General features: G+C 49.5%; 3 protein-coding genes across 3 annotated transcripts; 2 read left to right on the plus strand and 1 right to left on the minus strand.

Moving 5' to 3' along the window:
* Positions 1 to 6: 6 nt before the first annotated feature.
* Positions 7 to 1,252, plus strand: BO83DRAFT_365853 (uncharacterized protein; the record flags this gene model as incomplete). The annotated part of the gene is made up of 3 exons (XM_025529684.1): positions 7 to 51; positions 104 to 121; positions 168 to 1,252. 3 exons carry the CDS (start codon positions 7 to 9, stop codon positions 762 to 764), a joined length of 660 nt encoding a protein of 219 aa, XP_025385391.1. The 3' UTR covers positions 765 to 1,252.
* Positions 1,253 to 3,310: 2,058 nt separating this feature from the next.
* Positions 3,311 to 7,663, plus strand: BO83DRAFT_342921 (nucleoporin Nup120/160; the record flags this gene model as incomplete). Its single annotated transcript, XM_025528676.1, has 3 exons — positions 3,311 to 3,950; positions 4,026 to 6,167; positions 6,221 to 7,663. 3 exons carry the CDS (start codon positions 3,311 to 3,313, stop codon positions 7,453 to 7,455), a joined length of 4,017 nt encoding a protein of 1,338 aa, XP_025385392.1. The 3' UTR covers positions 7,456 to 7,663.
* Positions 7,664 to 8,618: 955 nt separating this feature from the next.
* abcB (putative ABC multidrug transporter) lies at positions 8,619 to 14,202 on the minus strand. The gene is made up of 15 exons (XM_025528677.1): positions 13,899 to 14,202; positions 13,186 to 13,723; positions 12,904 to 13,130; positions 12,565 to 12,844; positions 12,267 to 12,500; positions 11,424 to 12,214; positions 11,206 to 11,368; positions 10,787 to 11,143; positions 10,608 to 10,731; positions 10,483 to 10,554; positions 10,320 to 10,435; positions 9,639 to 10,257; positions 9,496 to 9,576; positions 9,066 to 9,440; positions 8,619 to 9,002 (listed from the first exon to the last, which is right to left on the minus strand). Exons 1-15 carry the CDS (start codon positions 14,112 to 14,114, stop codon positions 8,756 to 8,758), a joined length of 4,440 nt encoding a protein of 1,479 aa, XP_025385393.1. The 5' UTR covers positions 14,115 to 14,202; the 3' UTR covers positions 8,619 to 8,755.
* Positions 14,203 to 16,255: the final 2,053 nt, after the last annotated feature.

Raw genomic sequence — 16,255 nt, forward strand, 5'->3', positions numbered from 1 at the left:
CGCATCATGCATTTCTGGGTTGGTTGGGCGCTCTGGCAGAAACTGAGCTTTGTAACATACCCAAGGCTTTAAGAACGAGGATTGTCACTAACCTAACGGCTAGGCGCTCGCAGGTCTTCTGGTAAGGGCCAGTACTACATTGATATACATTCTACTGACACGTCAAGGCATTGGTACTGGTGTACTCATTCATCGTCCTAGCCTACAACAGGCGAAAGACACAGAAGTATGCCACCGCCGAAGCACGACAGAAAGCAGAGATGCAACCCATGCTGGCCGAACCGAGCGAGATACCGTTTGGTGCTAGAGCTTTGGAGAAGGGAATTCAAGTAGAAGGAATATGGACACCCGACTGCCGTTCTGCGAGACAGTCCACCACTCACTCGGGTAGTAGACCTGAAAGTGTTGCGTCGGTACCTAAGCCGACGTTGATGGCACTGACAGGAGATGATATCCAAGGCCTTGAGCGGACATACCAACGGGCACCTAGCCCGAGCCTCTATGACCAGTGCAACTCCCCCAAGGTTCTAGACATTGAATATGGACAATCAGAGTACATATCTCTCCCACCAACCAACCAGTCTCTACAGCTGGATGGCCTCATTAGTATTGAACCGGAATGCTCTCCAGATCTAGACAAGCGTCGCTCAAGGTGGTTTGGTGCGCGAAGCTCCTGGGTCAAGAAGCCCTTCGATGGCTACAAAAGAAGATCAACACCAGAGGGTAAGATCCTGAAGTATATTGGCCTGAACTCGAAAAGCTAAGCATACACAGGGCTTCGCCGCACTTCATCGGAGAGCTTCAGAAGAAGAATCAGCAAACTCATAGACGAGAATATCCGGACAAACCCAGCCGAAATATATCAACTAAGAGCCATTAACCAAGAGACGCTCGAAGGCCGTAGAACGCCATCACCGACGAGGTCGCAAGGGTTTTCAGTTGCCGTGCTATGAGGTGTGAGACCAGATTGTTTTGCCAGCCTTCCAGGCAGCCTCTGCTGTTGACCGTCTTACAATCAATGTCAACAATACTATTGAAGAGGCCCATAAACGAATCGTTGGATATCATTGAGTCATTGATAAGCCTCGTTCACCATGATGAACTATGTCGCGAAACAAATGCACGCCTGGAAGCGTGCAGGACATGCAACGGAGACAGAATGTATTTCGTTCTTTTTCTTTTTTCTTTTCTTTGTGATACAGAGCAAGTATGTGCTTCGTAAGTTGAATAACACAGGCTTGACCCGGCATTTACTGTATTAACGTAGATATAGAGGGTACTCATAGTTGTAGGTGAATGGCCCACCCAAGGCAACAAGCTGATGCCAGTGGGCACGTGATGTCGCGACTGCCTGGACGCGTCCACAATCTCAACATGACTTGAATAACGCGCTGCGACAACGGCAATTTGCCACCATAGAATAAAAAGACAACGGGTCTCTGGAAAATTTTGCCTTATTGCACACGGAAGCTGGATTGTGTATTGCAATCCATCCAGTGTTGAAATCTGAACTACATCAGGAAACCGCAACTGATCTAGACGCGTGTGTGCGCGGTTAACAGGCTACATCTATTGCCCATTCCCTCCAAGATCTTTGCAGTATAGCTACAGAAGCCACAGAATTCTGACGCTACAGAAGTTTGAATTCTTTGCGAAAGATGACTGCCGACGCTGATACTCAGAATGAGTATGACGATGGGCTTCCAGGTCCCGGAGCGCCCACGCCACTCTCTTCCCTGGAGGTGAGCATTTCAAACGGCAAATCAATATGACTAGTGATGTGTAGGTTAAGTTCGAGGGCTGATGCTTTTCGTAACAGGGTGTTTCGGGCCTGACAAGTAGGGATATCAAGCTGTTTGTTGATGCTGGATACAACACCGTTGAGTCGGTTGCATATACGTACGTCTTTCCTTCGCCAGTCTGCTTATGTGCCATCGTCCAATTTCAGCTCTGCTCACAACCACGTTCTTGCGTATGGTATAGGCCAAAACGTTTGTTGGAACAAATCAAGGGTATTTCGGAACAGAAGGCCACCAAGGTCTTGGTTGAGGGTGAGTGTTGCTCTTATGGTATTGGGACTCGTACGCGACGATCTTGTCTGACTCCATAATTTTGTAGCTATGAAGCTTGTGCCGATGGGCTTTACTACCGCGACAGAAATGCATGCGCGACGAAACGAACTCATCTCAATTACGACAGGCTCTAAGCAGTTAGACACCCTTCTTGGAGGTGGCATCGAGACAGGCTCTATCACGGAGATATTCGGAGAGTTCAGGACAGGAAAGAGTCAAATATGTCATACACTCGCCGTGACTTGCCAATTGCCTTTTGACATGGGCGGAGGAGAAGGAAAATGCCTATATATTGACACAGAAGGTACCTTCCGACCAGTGCGTCTATTGGCGGTTGCACAGCGATACGGGCTAGTGGGAGAAGAGGTGCTGGATAATGTGGCATACGCTCGTGCGTACAACTCAGACCATCAACTTCAGCTACTCAACCAAGCTTCGCAGATGATGTGCGAGACTCGTTTCTCGCTCCTTGTTGTTGATTCTGCCACTTCTCTGTACCGGACAGACTTCAACGGTCGTGGTGAACTGTCGTCGAGACAAACACATCTTGCGAAGTTTATGCGTACCCTGCAGCGCCTCGCTGATGAATTTGGTATCGCGGTTGTCATTACGAACCAGGTCGTTGCCCAGGTGGATGGTGGCCCGAGTGCAATGTTCAATCCGGATCCAAAGAAGCCAATCGGTGGTAACATCATTGCGCATGCAAGTACGACGCGGTTAAGCTTGAAGAAAGGACGGGGTGAGACTCGGGTCTGCAAGATCTATGATAGTCCATGTCTCCCTGAGAGCGATTGCCTGTTCGCTATTAATGAGGATGGTATTGGGGACCCGAGCCCCAAGGACTTGGAGAATGACTGAAAAGGGCGCGGATAGATTCTCAGGCTACGAGTTCATGATTATAGTTGTTTTGCTTGCATGTATAGGCTGCGTACATAATAATAGCCTCGGGGAATTTCCCGATATTTGACTAGTATATCATTTCTTTGTAGGAAGAGTCAATTCGCATTATCCATGGAATCGATTGGTGTAGTTGCGGAGATGCAGCAAGGCGGTGGCAGCTTTATTGCTGGGGGCGGCGCCAAGACCTGTTTTTTCTGGAGCGCCGAAAGAGCTTCAGCTTCTGCCCTTCAACTCCGCCGTGCAGCGACTCCTCCCTCCAATTACCTCCATCGGCCATGGAGACTTGAACTGACCATTAACTCCAGATCGTGAAGTGTGGTCTGTTCCTTAGTCAAGTCATGGCTAAAATCTACAAAGATACCCGGGTCGACCTCCGGCCGTACTCGCCGAACACCGTCGTTAACATCCCGATCTCGACCCAAGAAAGTACGCAAAGCCGCGCGCGATTCTCGGTCATCTCGAGCCCCAACCGTGACGAGCCGGTCGCGAAGGACGAAGACGAGTTTTCCAAACGATACCTAGCGAGCCAGGGTTCGATCTATTTCCGCAAACGCAATGTCTACCCCCGGACCTATCTGTGGAGGGTTGTCGATAACAGCAAGATCTTGGAGATCCAGTGCGTGGATCTGACCAAGGCTGGTATCGAGCACCACGAATACAATGTAACACTGCGCTTGGAATTTGAGGAAGGAATTGTCCCTTCAGGTGTTGATTTTGCCGATTTGGAGGAGCACGAAGCGTTGAGCGTGTTCGTGATCACCACCTCCAAGACCCTCCACACCTTGACGCTACGCCCCGAGTTCTTCCGCAGGACTGCATCAATTGACAACAACATCTCCGACTGGTGCAAGACTTTCAATCCCGCACCTCTCACATTTTCTTATCCACACCGTCTACATGCGAGCAGCCCGCTGGAGCTGTTCGTGTCTCTCGACAATGGCGCGCTTTTGCGCTTGACCAGGAAGTCTGGTGACGATGGTAAACCCACTATCCTTGTTTAAAATCACCACTTGTCACACAACCGCGATACTGATCTATCTTGATGTGTCTCAGGCTCACACTGGTCTCCCCTGACCTTCGACGAGAGAACTTGGGGCTCGTCGATTCGCGGGCTGGTCAAATGGCATGCGCAGCCGTCAATCAAATACCAAGGACGCACCCTCGAAATGAGCGCGCCAAACGCTATCGCCACTACAACTGATCAGACCTATGTATTCGCTGTCTGCTTGAATCACACGCTCAAGATCTGGAACCTTGCTACCAACAAGTTGGCCGCTACGAAGGACCTACTGGACCGTGATGTGCAACCGTCGGAGGAATCTCTGTACTCGCTGAATCCATCCGAAACTTCCTTCATCAGGGTCTTTAATATGGAGCGTGCGCTTGACGGTGCGTACCGTTATTACGTCGTCACCTATTCGCCGTTTGAAGACGGGCTCTTCAAGTTCTGGGCCGTCAAGGGAGGCCTTACGTCGCCGCTTGTTATTGAGGATCTATACCCGGGTGCTGCATTGAAGCCTCTGGATCCAGACTCGACCGGGAGCATGTTCTGGAGTATCGCCGACTTCCAGATCAAGCCTGCTGAGGAAGGAAAGCGCATGGAGCTGTGGGTTCTCTGGAGAAACAGCAGCCTGTACCAGCTGTTTACGCTGCATTTCAACTTCGAAACTCTGGTGACGGATTGGAAGTCCAACTGGGCGTCTACGGTTATGGACACCCGCGGTCAGGCATACCCCCCTGTTATGGCCTTGTCTGACGTGGTGGATCCGACGGAGAAGTGGCTCGAATTCCTTTTGCAGCCCAACAAATACTCGACGGAAGTCCTTGAGACTGCCCTTTCTATCTATCAGGAGGCACTCAGACCTCTGTCGTCGCCCGGCACGCTGAAGAGAAGCGCCCCTCTTGCGGAAAGGCTCTGCTCTACCGTTGCTGCCACTGTCTCTCTTCGCAAGTACGCCGATGATGGGATGGACTTCACACGGTACCGAACAGATACAGACTCGAAGTGGCGCCAATTTTGGCAGATTGCGGATGATGTCAACAAGAGAAGGTTTGAGCCAGTCTCTCTTGCATATGACACCTACTATGAGACACCGTGGATGGTCCTTTCCGACAGCTGTGCTGTAATTCGTGAATGCAGCGCAACCGAGCTTATTCTACATAACTCCGGCCCAGAGCTTCGCGCGGAAGCACCTAAAATCGTTGATCGCTGGAGGCACCGGAACCTGGATTCGGAGATTGGCAGCCTTTTTGAGGATGCCTCTCACCTTGTAAACGTTGCCTCCAGCTTCCGGAGGAGCTTCGCTCCCGAACTCGAAGTGGCATGCCAGGGCGCCCTTGAAGCAGAGCTGTTCACTGAACCCTCCATCTCTGTGCAGGATAGAATGGAGGCGTTCCGCGAGCGATGTGATTTTGGAGAGCAAATCTCCAACAAGACATACGATGGTCTGGTTGGTGCCGTTAATGAGCGTCTGAACATCTTCAGCTTGCCAAATGAAGTCTTCTACACCATTGTGGACACGATTCCGCTGGGCTTCCCTGGCAAGGACTCTGATCTCGTCAACACCCATTTCGGTGTCAAGGTCATCGTCAACGGTGTCCAGGAGACGATTTCCTTTACGCGAAAGACTCTGACAGACCTCTTGTACATGATCCTTTTCATCGATGGTGAAGTTCAGCAGGAGGAAGACTCGACGTTCGACGCCGCAGACTTGTTTGTCGCTATCATAACCCTCCTGAGGGAATACGAGATGATGTCTTGGTTGAGCTCGAATTCCCGCAAGTGCTCCGACAGACCGGCGAAGGCCACCGACGACATGCCCGTCACCTCGTTCTCTGTTAAGGACGCGCCAGTGAATAAGGGTGGTGAGAGGATAGCGACTATCCTTGAGGATCTGTTCGCTAGCGATATTAAGCCCCGTCAAGCCGTCGGCCTGCCTCAGAGCTACACGATATCTCTTGGTATCCGCGATATTCTCTCCTGGGTGACTCGTCAAGGCGAAGTCGCCTACCCCAATGCTCTTGTCTACATACAATGCGACCTCATCGCTAAGAACAATATCGACCTTGCATGGGACTTCCTCCGCTTCCAAGCAAGCACATCCTGGGCGACCTATGTCAAGGGTAGGCTGTATGTTGCCATGTCCGAATACGATACTGCGGCTTTGTATTTCCGCAAAGCTGCCTATCTTCTTTGTAAGTCCTCGTCTCACATACCCGTTGTGATCCCCCTGTCTGACCTTACACAGCATGCGGAAAACCCCTGGGTAACCTGCACGAGATGTCCTCGACCCTCCTCGACATCGTCTCCGTGGACTGCTTCCACAACGGTCTTCCCAAGTACTTCCAACACATTTTGACGATATTTGAACATGCGCGCTCGTTCTCCCACGTCGCCGACTTCGCCAGTCTCGCGCTACAGGCCCTTTCCAGCGAGCACGGAAGCGAGCAAGACCCCGAATTCGCCAGCCTACGAGCCGATCTCCTCTCACGTCTGTTCTATGCTTCTCTACAGAACTGCCAATTCGACCAAGCCTACTCGGCGCTGGCCAGATACAGAGATCGCGCACTGCAGAAGTCCGCCCTGAGCTCCCTCATCACCGGCATCCTGGCGGCCTCAGGACCAGGCACCGCTGGACTACAGAAGCTCCTCCACTTCCCGACAACGCTCATCCCCAACATTGCCTCCCACGTAGACGACATCCTGGCCTCGCTTGCCCGCAAACAGACCTCCTTCAGCTCCTACCTCGACACAGAGAGCAAGTGGGCTGACAGCACCCCCGACTACCAGCGAATCTTACAAGCATACCGCATCGCACGGGGCGACTACCGCGGCGCAGCAGAGATCGCCTACCGCAACGTCCAGCGCCTCCGCCACGCCAGAGACCACTCAACCCATCTAGTCCTCACCCGGGCGCGAGACACCGCCGAGGACAACCGGCCCATCGAGGAAGACGATCCGGAGAGCAAGGAAATCCGCCACGAGCTCCTCTCCCTCATCAACCTCCTCGCCTGCGTTGACAAGAGCGAATCCTACATCCTCGTGGACAGAGACGGACCCTCCTCCTCCACGTTCAACCCCCTCACCGACCGCCGTCGCAGCAGCCTCGCCCCCGCCGACGACGACGGAAACGTCTTCATGGAAGACGCCGAAGCCACCACCAGTACTACTGGCGGCCCGGCCTCTCCCACCACCCCCTACAGCTCCTCATCCCACCCCAACCAACACCGTCGCCTCAGCGCCAGCCCAACCGCCATCCGTCCCTCCAGCCGTCGCGACAGCAAATCCTCCATCACATCCGCCACCATCACAATCCCTCAACGTCGCGTCATCGTAACGCTGGACCATCTGCGTCGCGAGTTCCAGACCGAGCTGGATCGCGTCAGCCGTATCGAGCGTGGCGATTGGGAATTTGGAATTCTCGATGACGGTGATCCTGTCGGCGGTGGCCAGGATCATGATGATACGATGCTTCTCGCGTAAATTTGCTACTTTTAGCTTCAAAGCTGATATCGCTTTGAAATTTTTCCTTTTATTTTAACTCATTGTTTAACTATTTCCTTTTTTTCATTTTCCCTTATTATTTCCGTCCATCCAGTCAGTCATCTAGTACGCAATAAATACGGGGAGTTGAAAGGAAATCTCTTAGTTTAGTCACTACTTTACTATCTTATTATCTAAAGTTGGTCATAACTAATTAGCTAGGTAAGTTGCCTTGTTACAACTAGTCTAGTCTAGTCTAGTCAAATCGATTCGGTTACATCGTGATCACCATTGTTCTCATTCAAATTCTTTTATTATTATTATTAGTATTATTATTATCACCTCACCAAGTATTATTTATTCTACTAATATTCAATAAGGGTCAATCTCCGATCCGGAACAATTTCCTTGTTTTCTTTTTTCCCCCAACCCCCCTCTCTCTCCCGCATAACTTCCTGCTCGCTCGATCGATCGATCTGGGGCGGCTGACTGGCTGACTGGCTTTGCTGAAAGGGATCGTGTATGTAACTATGTATGTATGTATGTATGTATGTATGTGTCCTGTAAAGTACTGACTCGTCTGAGAAAAAGCGGGATATTAAGGTTAAAAAAAAAAAAAGAGGCAAGAGCAAAAGGGTAATAAGGTTCTATTCTAAGCCTAGAGAAATCATTCTGCTATGATGCTATCCCGTTGTGGGTTCTATCTAGCTCAAGCAAGTACCGAATGGTTCTAATCTAGAACATCGGGAGTGTTGATCATCTCTCTCTTGAAACAGCTTCCCATGAACTGATACTATTACATATTTTTTTGGTGAAATCATGTAAAAATAGTACAACGTGGGATCAGGTCCACATAAGTCCGGATCTAGTTTGTCATGGAAGAAATATTATATGCCGGGTGATTATACCGGAGAGGATTAGTTTGGGTCGAGTTTCCTTGATTTCTTCCCTGTTCCTTGCCGTCGAGGCATCCAGAGTCATGCAGTGCCTAGTGTGGGTGGGACAGGACACGCTAAGGGATCGGGTCCATCCGCTCGCCCCCGCTCTCTTCCAAGAAATCGGGGAATGGGTGAAGAAGTGGCCCTTCTTCAGATCAAATCTCGTTTTCGCACATGTTCGCAGGAAGGAGAAACTCAATTATATTACCCGCTCGGATAGATCGAGCTTAATATTTCATCATTAAATTAAACCCCTAGATTTTAATTACTATGTATGTACCGTCATGAAATGTGACCCATCATGGTTCGTATGTACCTCCCTGCTGGCCGCCCCACGCCGTCAAATCAGCTAGCCAGTCACACTAAGCCCGGGGCGGCTCCTCCTGTTCATCCATCGCCAAACTTGCATAAAGCCTGCTGAAGTGTGACTTGTCTGAACAGAGCAGGGTATGCGGGTTTCCGCACTCCACTATACGACCCGCGTCTAGGACGACAACCTTGTCGTAGTCGAGAATCGTGTCAAGTTTGTGCGCAACGGTGAGAATGGTGTGGGAGCTAAATTTTTCGCGGATGATCCGTTGCATTATTTCGTCGGTTTTGGTGTCCACACTATGCATCAAATCCTGGTCAGTACTATGCCCGTGGTCCTGGGTTGGAAGGGAACGTGCGTACCTGCTTGTGGCTTCATCAAGGACAAGGATATTTCCTGGCCGGAGAATGGCTCGTGCGAGACAGAATAGCTGTTGCTGGCCATGAGATAGGAAGAGATCATCGATGTCGACGCCAAGGCCGCCTTTCTCCTGGACCTTGGAATACAGGCCCACGCTCTTGAGAGCATGCGTAATGGCTTCATCGGAGAAGCACCCCGTCGGATCGGCATTTGCTCTCACACTACCCTTCATGAGAAGGGGGCTCTGAGAAACGCCATTGATCCGCGAGCGGATTCCCTGACGTGGCAATTGGCTTATGTCGAGTCCGTCAATCAGAATATGGCCGGTAGTGATATCCACCATACGGAACATGCTCATGATGAGTGAGGTTTTACCACTAATCGAATGATATTAGCAGCTAAGTGGCACAATACGTCGGTCTGATTCCTTACCTTCCAGTCCTGCCACAAATACCCACCTTTTCACCACCATGTATGGTCAGTGATACTTCTTGAAGGACCGGCTCAGAGGCCCTACATCCGAGTAGAGTCAGCTCCCAGGCGATGTAGTGAAAGGGATATCCAGCAATTCCTACCTATACTCTGCGGACACAGATTTGAACTCGATCTCTCCGTTCGATGGCCATTCCGGTGGTATCTCACGGTTTTCTGTAGGTAGATCCTCTGACGGTACATCTTCTGTGAATGTTCTGACACGATGGATCGAGCCAATGTGTGTTTCAAGATTCGTCCAGAAGGTTATCAGGAGTTTGATGCTTTGGCTGAACTGGATGACGTTTAGCAATGCCACTCCAACGTACCCTGCGCTAATTGAGCCCTTAAGCACCACAACAAGCACAATTAGCAAAACTGCAATGCCTGCAACCACCATATCTAAACTGAGTGTAAGCCAGCGTTGGATGGCGTATAGAAGGTAGAAAGGTTTTTGGGAACGATCCAGCAGCATGTCATTCTTCTCTTGCAAGGCCTGTTGCCACCCAAAGGCTCTTAGGGTAACCAGACCACTAAGACAATCGGTAAAATGCGAGAAAAGTGGCGCTTTCTCTTCCAGATCTAGGAGCCGTAGTTGTCGAGATGTCCGGAGATACATCTTCTGTATGAGGTAGACGATGAGAATCACCAGTGGGAATGAGATAGCGGCGTATTTCGAAGCAACGGCTATCAAGATCATCTGAGCTATGCAAAGAGCGAGAGCTAATAAGAGCCATCAGTAAGGGATAATGCTAAGAGGCTCATCTTGCAGCCTTGGAACCTACTTGCAAACGTGTTGATAGCAGCAATGGGAAGTTCCATGTCGATAAGCTGCAAATCCTGACTGAACCTGTTGAGAATAGCACCGCTATCGGTCTTTGAGAAGAACAACATTGGCGCACTATTGATGAGTTAGTGTGTATTCCTCATCTGCCATGTGGGACATACCTGAGGACTGTAGTCAAGAGCTTCCGGTGGAAGACCTCTCCAGATCTTGGCACCATAGTAATCACCATCTGCCTAGATAAGAGTTAGCTAGAGCTTTGCTCAGGGCTGTAGATTGGATCACCCACCAACAACCAACCATGAGGCAGAGCATGCCGATAACACCGAGCATAGCATATATCCCGAGATAGTATCCTGTGTGCTTGCCAGGTTCCGCCTCATTCGAACTGGCCCACCAATTCACCCATATGCCTGCCTCAAAGTCAGTTGATAGCTTTATCATTGGAGTTGTTTCTATAGCTCGTACTTGGAAAAGATATGCAGAAGACAAAGCTCGCTATAGCCACAATAAAGACAATGGTAGGAACCCAACCAATAGCTTTAACGTAGTATAGGTAGATCGACAAGTCCCCGCCTTTCCCTTGTGTTTCTGTATCAGCACCGGGCTCAGTCTCAGTACTTGCAATCTTCGGCTTTTCTATGGTTTCCACCTGAACACCTGATGCGGGGAACAAATCTGCTTTGTAGCCCCAATCGGGAAGACCAAGAGCAAAACTGGAAACATAGCCACCAGTTGCATCAAGGGCCTTGAAGCTTCCTTGCTCGATCACGTGTCCGTTCTTGTCAAGTACGACAATGTGGTCCGCATAAGGAGCGCGTTTCACTATTTGCTTGATTAGCATAACCTAAAAAAAATTGCAGGACCTTGGAAGAGCCGTGACTTACCCGAAGAAGATGCGAATATAATGGTCGAATCTATCGAACGCAAGAGACCATGATTCCCAATCAGGTGGTGGAAGATATGATCTTCGGTTGTGGCATCCAAGCTGCTGAACACATCATCTAGAATTATAACACTTTTGCGAGAATAGACTGCTCTGGCTAGTGCCTACTGATATTAGTACAAGTCGATCTGCAGGTATGGATGCAGCCTGGGCACCTACAATGCGTTGACTTTGACCACCACTAAGAGCAACACCCTTGCTCCCAATCACCGTTTGATCACCCCGTGGTAACTGTTCAAAATCTTCTGCCAAAGCACAGGCGTATATAACTGACTTATACCACTGGCTATCAAAGGCAGACATGGCGACAATGCAATCACGGATGGTTCCGTTCATGTGCCAAGGAGTCTGCTCGCAGAAGCTAAGGCTATCAAGGGAAAGTTGGATGTTCCCTTGAAGGCAAGGCACTTCTCCAAGGAAGGCTTGCAGTAGTGTAGACTTTCCGCAACCAGAGGGACCGATCAGTAGAGTCAAGCCACCTTGGGGAATCGACATTGTCAAGTTCTTCAGCAATGGCTCCTTAGTCGTATCCCATCCAAAAGCGCCGTTTTGGATAGTGACAACATCTCGAACTGATGAAGGCAAACTTTCCTTCGACGATGGGAAAGAAGTTGATCTTGACTCAGTCGTGCTAACCTCTGTGTCCTTGATTAGAGCCAAATGGGACTTATCGTCCAGCGCATAGGATGAAAGCCCGGTCGACTTGTTTCTGGGATCGATGTGCTCCTTTTGTTCGAGAAATTCCTCAATTCTTTTGAACGACCCAACTGACCCAGCAAAATTCATTAGAGCCATGACGAGAGACAACAGAGGGTCTGACAAGAGCGAAAACAGAGACAACGATGTATAGACAACTGAGGTCGTCAAAGCAGCATCATTTCCTCGATCATGAGAAATTCCGACGAAAGCCCCGAAGGCAAAAATAGGCGCAAATATGCGCGTCAGCCAAGCTAAAAGCGTATCGTCAGACAAATTCATCCATATTGCAGTCTGTAAGCTTACCAAGGGCCATATTCCAGACCAGAAGCTTCCGGAATCTCCTGGAGATGCTCAACTCGTCCAGACGTAGACCATGAACACTTTTAAGAAGCGCTGATTGAAGACCAAGCATCTTGATACCTTTCATAGAACCAAGCATAGATGATGTTGATGAGATGCGCCTCTCAATAGCCTCGAGCCACTTGGCTTGTCTTGACATAACGAAAGACATTGCTATAAGGGAACCGACCAACGCCACTAAAAAGAAAGAAGGTAATGTAAGCTTCTATGACTTCCAAGGAGTCAAGAAGGGCAGCCTTACCAATAGCGACACCAACAGGGACGACGCAAGATAAGCCCAATTGCCTTTCGAGGAGGTAGATGGCCAGACCAATTTCGAGGGCATTACCCCAGATATCATGCATGGTCTGCCAACCTTGCACGATTCTCTCAATGTCTGCGCTCATCAATGTGACAGAAGAAGCCGGATCCGCGTCTTTAGTACTCAAGGTGCACGCTTTTTCGTAGATCATAGAAACCACCCCGCCTCTGACCATTGTGATGGATCGGTATGTTAGATGCTGATACTGGCCCATAGTAACCTAATATCACACGCCGTGTGAGAGACTGAAGAAGAGCAGAAAAGGCCTAATTTACTTACTCCTAGCCCAACATAAACGAGTATATAGGCACCAATTAGACCATATCCAATGTTGTCCGTGCTTGTGCTTTTGGGCTGCTCCGAGAATGATAGAGACCTTTCTAGCAACAGGGGTTGGCAAATGTTGAGGGCAGCTAGCATGATCCGTGGTGGAATCACGGCTAAGATTGGCCATTTGAACGCCTTCAAGCAGGCGGACAACAGCGAGCTTCCACCATTTTCCTTGTCTGCCAAATGTCAACGCCATTGACCCTGGAACTTCCGATATATAGAGAATCTTACCCTTGGCAACCACACCCTTCAAGATACGGTGCAGCCTCTTGGATTCCAACTGTTTGTCGAGGGCAAACAAATCGTCAACACCCAGGACTTTGGAAAACCCGCGGCGGAATAGAGAGTTCAGCCACCAGAAGAAAGACCTGTTGTAGATGCCCGCGAGAGCTTCGGGCGGGTAGTTTTGATACGGATGTCTGAGGATGTATCGCTTCTCCGTGGCTTCCAGGATGAGGAGGAGAACTTTGAGCCCAGCACCCACGGAAGTAATAATCGCAATAACTTGATTAATCCCCTCAGGATGCCGCAGCCAGAGCGTTCGCGTTTTTGCTATGTCGAAAAGTAGAGTCGCGCCAAGGTAAACGTTGAGAAGAAAAGACGGCCTGACTGACAGATTGTGTTCTGCATACGAGAAAAGACAGAGTAGCAGAATTCCCACGGTCAATACGGCGTTCGCAGCAACTGAGGCTTCCGTTCGTCTCGCAGATGGAAGGGCCCATAGAACCGTCAGGGCCAGATTTATGCCGCTTAATGCGAGCCATGAGACCTGTGAGAGACATATGAAATACAATGGTTAGCGACAGGATCGCGGGGTCATTGGGAAGTCACGGGTTCGACCAAGTCCGACAGAGTCGCGCCTGCCTATTCGAGCAGGTCGACGGATACGCTCGTTTCGGCAAAAAGGCAGGCAGGCAGTCCGGAAGAAGAAATTGGGTACGTACTGTCTTTGCCCATGCCAGCCAAGAAGCTACGACTTTGCGCGGTCTTCCCAGTAGATGACCGACTTGAAAGGGTATTAACAACAGAACAACGCCCAAAGGTAATACCCCCAGGATTAACTCTTCGAAGAGCAGCGAAAAATCAAAGCCACTTCGACAATATGAGGGGGGAATATGTAGAGTGCTGTCCACCTGCTGGCAGGAGAGGAGTGCCGCCATAACTACCTACACCCGGAATTCCATTTACAACCGCGAAGGTAGGTATCCAGAGTGGGATGCAACGATATGCTTTTGGGGCGACAGGGAGTCACTGTAGATTGTTAGGTTTTATGTTCAGCAAGTCTTACTGAGGTTGACTTGCAACCTTTTGTTTTTATTTTTTGCCTTACGAAGCCTAGACTACCAGCTCTTCAGGGATGTGCATTTTTCTTAGTTTCTTAACCATTGTAAATACCTAATACTAATCGATAGGGCCTCATGATCAGGGGCAGTGCTAGTCCGATTGTCCTCGCATACAATGATATAATAAGTATGCTATTTCTAATACTATGTCTCAGTTTTCACATTGTATTGTTTTAATTTTCATTTTCATTCCTTGTTTTTTTAATTATTTTTTTAATTATTTTTTTATTTTCTTATTTTTTTTTAAAATTACGCATGGGTTTAAACGTGTCTATTACTAAATTGGGACTACGTATTTTCCTTCTTATTTTGGAATAATACTTCTTTATTTATCCATACCGGACTCCACCTGGAACTAAGTACTTTCCGATGGCGATTAGCTACGTTGCAGAGTCCCCAGGGCACTCGGCTGGAGATCCACCTTGGGCTCTGCACCAGCGCATCCATGAATGGTTAAGGAAAGCGAGCTTTTTTTCGAGCAAGATGATTCGGCCCGTTCCACCCAATTCCTGCTCGAATGCATGTTTGCTTTCCCCCCGGTCCCCTTCGCAGCATTGCTTTTCTTGCCTCGCGCAAGCGTTATAGGCTATCAATTCTCCTTGCCCTCGCATGTAACGTAACGATGACTTTTTTCTGTTCATGGGACCACGACCGGCCAACACGAGTTCGGTTCGAGCCTACATAGTACATAAGCCCATCGAGCTGATGAGAGGCGCTCCTCAAGTTCAGCAGGTACACGAAAAATCAAGCCCAGTTCGTAGTTCGCCCCCACTGTTTTCGATGCTAACCATCCCATCCGTCCGAAGACTGAACTGAGCCCGCTGGCCAAGCTCGCTAATGGGATAGTGTACCTTCCCGACCATTGTTCTCAAGCCATTGTTCCATCCGTCAGACGTGGGCAAAAAAGCCACGAGCGGACCGAATCAAAAATAGGAAGTTGTGTACTAGGATCCAGTAGTATCTACCTGCCTCAAAGCAAGCCAGTCCACTGAAAAGGCGCTTCAACTACTAGTGAGCGGTCTGGAAGCCCATTTTAATGCCGTACACAAAGTGGCAGACGTGATTCAAATCCCGACTGACACCGAAGGTGGCCACTGACCGCTAAACTCTGGAGTATTGAATCTGATCCCTCATAAAGCTCCCAACCCAGCTTTCCCCGCAGTGGGATGCGAAACCTGGATATAACCGAGACTGCTAGATAGAGTTTGCCTTGCAAACCCCCTTCGTGTTGATCCTGACAAATCCGAAAAGGATATAGACGTCATCATAACAGGGCGCTTTTGCGAATCTACAACGAAAAGCAAGGGAACGGCTGAACTTGACATATCGGCCATGTTCTCCACTAGATGACAATTCCGACGAGAATTGCCATCGAATCGGGGATATCGCCCCCATATCCACAGTTTTAGAGACCAATTTTAAGGGAACTGATGCTTACCTACGAGGAGTATGACATTGGGTACATAGGGACATACCGCAGTCAACCGACTATTGGGTAACTTGTGTCCAGTCTCACGAGAACAGAAGCATGGTGGCAAAACATTCGGTCTAATCGGTCAATAAATACGACCATAGTCCGGAGGCTAAAGGCTTCCAGTCAGCAAGCTAGTTGCAAGCGAAGTGTAACGTTGTTTCTACCCTTATGTGTGTAGAAGCACTCAACGTAGTAGTGGCTGAGGACCTAAGGTAGGACGGGTAGGATGGTCGCCACAAGCGGGATAGCAATTGAGAGTTGATTGTCTACACCCGGGATCTCGGGCAGCAGACCTTTGGTACCTGCTTTGTCGAGAGGTGTGTGTGTATGTGTGTGAGTGGGTACGGAAGAGCATACGTCCATGGTAGGGAGGCGCCCAGGAACTAGAACCAGAAGAAGAGAGCGGCGCTCACGGTTTAGGACACCAGTGGGCGACCACTGTACCAGTAGATGGACGATGCAGAAATTCCTTGCATCTTTGAGA

The sequence above is a fragment of the Aspergillus eucalypticola genome (genome assembly GCF_003184535.1).
Source record: "Aspergillus eucalypticola CBS 122712 chromosome Unknown BO83scaffold_22, whole genome shotgun sequence".
NCBI classification, from domain to species: domain Eukaryota; kingdom Fungi; phylum Ascomycota; class Eurotiomycetes; order Eurotiales; family Aspergillaceae; genus Aspergillus; species Aspergillus eucalypticola.